The 3,989-nt window shown below is 34.9% G+C and overlaps 1 protein-coding gene across 2 annotated transcripts; it reads left to right on the top strand.

Moving 5' to 3' along the window:
* The first annotated feature begins 1,336 nt into the window (after positions 1-1,336).
* LOC142643513 (GATA transcription factor 5-like) lies at positions 1,337-3,479 on the top strand. Of its 2 annotated transcripts, XM_075818167.1 has the most exons (3): positions 1,337-1,744; positions 1,896-2,248; positions 2,369-3,479. In XM_075818167.1, exons 2-3 carry the CDS (start codon positions 1,898-1,900, stop codon positions 3,128-3,130), a joined length of 1,113 nt encoding a protein of 370 aa, XP_075674282.1. In that variant the 5' UTR covers positions 1,337-1,744; positions 1,896-1,897; the 3' UTR covers positions 3,131-3,479. The 2 variants fall into 2 exon arrangements, with proteins under 2 accessions (XP_075674282.1, XP_075674281.1); XM_075818166.1 differs by lacking the exon at positions 1,337-1,744 and having other exon boundaries at positions 1,886-2,248.
* The last annotated feature ends 510 nt before the right edge of the window (positions 3,480-3,989 follow it).

Consider the following 3,989-nt stretch of genomic DNA (forward strand, 5'->3'; position numbering starts at 1 on the left):
ATATATTAAGATGATGGAGGTTTAGAGCGGGTTTGAATTATGATGAAGGTGGAATTTACACAAGTAGACCTATCACATCCAAACTGCATCGGCGTTGAAACCCCCCCCCCCTGGCCTCCCCTCTTACCTCCTTATCACACTGAGTTTTCACATCAAATTGCCATTGAAGTTTAAGGACAGAGATTGAGAAATTGAGGTAGATTTTCATAAAGATAGTAGACATTGTTTCGAGCTCGTATTAATTTTTTTTTTCAAACCACTAAACGCATGTCATTGTGTCTAGGTTACACACACATTTAGCTGGTCAATTATAAAAATTGATTTGTATAATTAAAAAAAAAAACCCTAGTTGACGGTTGGTTTGGAATAAGTAAAAAAACCACCTAAGTTGTAAGGCTCAACATAATTTTTGGTAAACTCCAATCGGCAAATGAACAACCATTGTGAAATTGAGTTATTGATTTGAACTCTAGTTTGGAAGGTGAAGAGACCACAAATTATTCTCAAATCAAGGTATTGATTGTAAAATTTTAAAATTTATGGTTCAAGTTGCATATTTCCAATAGTTTAAGGTGGATGGTTGCATTTAATCCCATTATTTTGGCCTTTCAATTGTGTATAAAAATTTAATTTAAGTATTATAATATTGATTGTGACAATTTAATATTTACTTTTTAAAACAATTCAATATATTTTTACATTACTTACCTACTAAACAAAATTATTTAAATTGGGTAAATTATACTTTTACTCTTGAAGTACATCGGACTAGACTTCGGAGCTCGAGAGATGGAATAGATAGGGCCTCACAAGTTTTTTATTTGCCGTTGGGGAATTCATGCGAAAGAGAGCGAGGAATTCTCAACGAAAAAAAGTGCTCTCTCATTATACCCAATTTTCAAAAAATAATATTCTGTGCTAGGAACAGAGTGTCAATTATCTTGATTCCGTTTCTATTATCTTGATCATTTGTAGATGGGTACAGGGGCAAAATGTCATTTTTTGAAGTTGGGCATATTAGTCTAATATCTCTATACCTAGATAATATCAATGTAGTTACCCTTTAAAAATTTAAACCACATATTATTTAAGGTAAAATTGAGGTGCATTATATTAGGTCCATGAAAATACAATAATATTTGTATTTTATTAATCAATGCAATTATGTATTTGGATTTGATTGAAAACCCAATGAAGTACTCATAAAGAATTGTGTCTAAGTTTTATCCAAAGTTTAAATTATTTAATTGTCTTGCATTAAAGTGATTTTATACAAATTAATTGATTTCTACAAGGTAAAAGTAACATTTAATAGTCTTCAAGGGATCAAAATCATAGTTTGCACAATTTTGTTTTTTTACATATGTTGGACTAGTTTGTTGTTAACTTTTGTTGGAAGTTCGGCGTGGAACAAACCCATGATGACCAAGAATAAAAAGTCATTGTGGAATTGTTGGTTCGGTCCAAGCAGGCTAAGTGCACAACCCATCATCAACCCCCAGAATAGTCAGCTCCTCCATCTCAATGTAATGTAACGTGACACATAGTACAAAAACAATATTCATATATATATTTAAATTTAAATCTCAAAAAGCAGTGAGAGAGAGAGAGAGAGAGATAAAGATAAACCAATAACTCAGCACCACTTTCGCCCACGAACTAGCCTTCTTTTCAGTGTCCCAACTAACCAACCCTTACCTATCCACAGTTTCAATTCTATCTTCTTCATCTTCATCTTTGTCAGGTAAACTTTCACTAAAAAATAATTATACAAGACAATATATAAAACAAGAAGAAGCAGAATTTTCAATTTTGTAATTCTTATATGGGGTTGCTCTAAATTTATGGTAACGTTTTGTTGAAAAGTTTTAATTTTTTGTTGGATATGAATGTAGAAATGGAATACTGCGTGGACGTAAGAGCCTTGAAATCAAGCTTACGTGGAGAAATATTGCCTATGAAACCGACAACCCAAGTTTTTGACGAATTTCGGGCTTCTATCGGTGTTGCTAGTGATGATTTCCCTGTGGACGACCTTCTTGACTTGTCTAATGCAGAGTTTGAAGATGGGTACTTTGTGGAAAATGAAGAGGAAGAAGAAGAAGAAGAGGAAAAAGATTTTCTCTCGGTTTCTTCGTCACAGGACGATGAGAATTCAAATTCCAATTCCAATTCCAATTCCAATTCCTACAATTTTTCTGGCACAGCGGAGTCTGAGTTCACTCTAGCCAGTGGGCTTGCCGTTCCGGTAATTATAATATGTATATATATTTCTAAAAAATGAAACTTTTTTTTTTTGCATGTTTTTATTTTTTGGGTTTCTATTAAATTTTGATTTTGATTTTTTTTTTTTGTGTGGGTTTTACAGGATGATGATTTGGCTGGGCTTGAATGGGTTTCTCACTTTGTGGACGATTCTATATCAGAATTCTCTCTTTTTTACCCCGTCGGGAAGCAAAAAGCCGAAGCAAATGCAATGGACCGGTCTGAACCGGAATCCAGACCGGTTTTAGATAGGGCTTCATGTTTACCTTTGGAGGTTCCATTTCCATCCAAAGCCAGAACCAAACGGTCCAGAATCAGCAATCCAGTTTGGTCACTTCCTTCGTCACGGTTTTGGGATTCTAACCCTGGTTCTCCTCGTGAGGAGGACCAGGCACTGCTACTGAACCACAATACTCTTAATTTTTATGACACGTCATCGTTATCGTCTTCAGGGTCTTGTTCTTCTGGGTTATCTTCATCACCTAGATTTTTTTCTGGGTTATCTTCATCACCTAGTGTTTTTACCATGTTCAATTTTGTTGAACCGGCAAAGAAGAAGCAGAAGAAAAAACCGGCGGTTCAAACCGGTAGTGGGACTCAGTTTCAGCGTAGGTGCAGCCATTGTCAGGTTCAGAAGACCCCGCAGTGGAGAACCGGTCCACTTGGTGCAAAAACGCTTTGTAATGCTTGTGGGGTTAGGTACAAGTCCGGTCGGCTTTTTCCGGAGTATAGACCGGCTTGTAGTCCGACTTTTTCTGGTGAAATTCACTCCAATAGTCACCGGAAAGTGTTGGAGATGAGGAAGAGAAAGGAAGTGGTGCCTGAACCGGAATCCAGGTTGAATCAGATGGTTTCAAGCTTTTAATCATTAACTTAGAGAAAAAATAGGTAAGTATGAACCGGCTTAACCGGGTTCAGTATTTTTTTTTTCCTTTTCTTTTCTTTTTTGTTGGTAGATAGAGTTGTAGCGTAACAGTAGGAAGGGTCTTTAATTATTATAGTTCTAGTATTTTTGTATTCTTTGTGCTTTTGCTAGTTCTTAGTTATCGGTGCTAGTTTATTTATTTGCAGGTTTAAAGAGGGAAAATGTGTTTAGGGTTAGACTTTTAGATAAATTGGTTTATTATCAAAGTTTTATTAGCATGTTGCCTTCAATTAATACTTTGGGACTGATTGTCTGCTTTGAAAATATAAGAATGAAGTATTTGATGTCATTTTAGTTTTTTGGGGAAAATTTTAAATGAATGGTGGGTTCAAATTTTAAACGTTTTTATTGAAAACCCTATAAATTCTATTTGACATAAAGGTTATTCGTTTTTTTGGTAGCATGTTACCGACTATGAATACCTTTGGATTAATTATCTGCTATGAAAACATAAGGATGAAGTACTTATTCAAGACTCCCTCAAAAAAAAAAAAGGAAAAAAAAAAAAAAAAACTAGGTATGTCATATACATATGTCCTTGTCATTTGTTTTTGATATTTTTGTATTTGTTACCGTCACAAGCCATTGAAGTGTTCAAAATGGTTAGGCGGGTTTTTAATGGACTTTGAAAAGCCAATTTAAATATGATAGTAATTGTTTTTGGCCATAGGAAAGGCCAACTCATGTTGAAGAGGAGACAATGAGATTGAGATGGGTCAGGCTGCCATTGATTAGTCAAGCGGCCGTGTTTTTTTTTTTTGGAAGATTGGAGGGAGAGGAAAGTAGAATAGAGGATACG

This window comes from Castanea sativa, chromosome 7, assembly GCF_040712315.1.
Source record: "Castanea sativa cultivar Marrone di Chiusa Pesio chromosome 7, ASM4071231v1".
In the NCBI taxonomy this organism is placed as follows: Eukaryota; Viridiplantae; Streptophyta; class Magnoliopsida; order Fagales; family Fagaceae; genus Castanea; species Castanea sativa.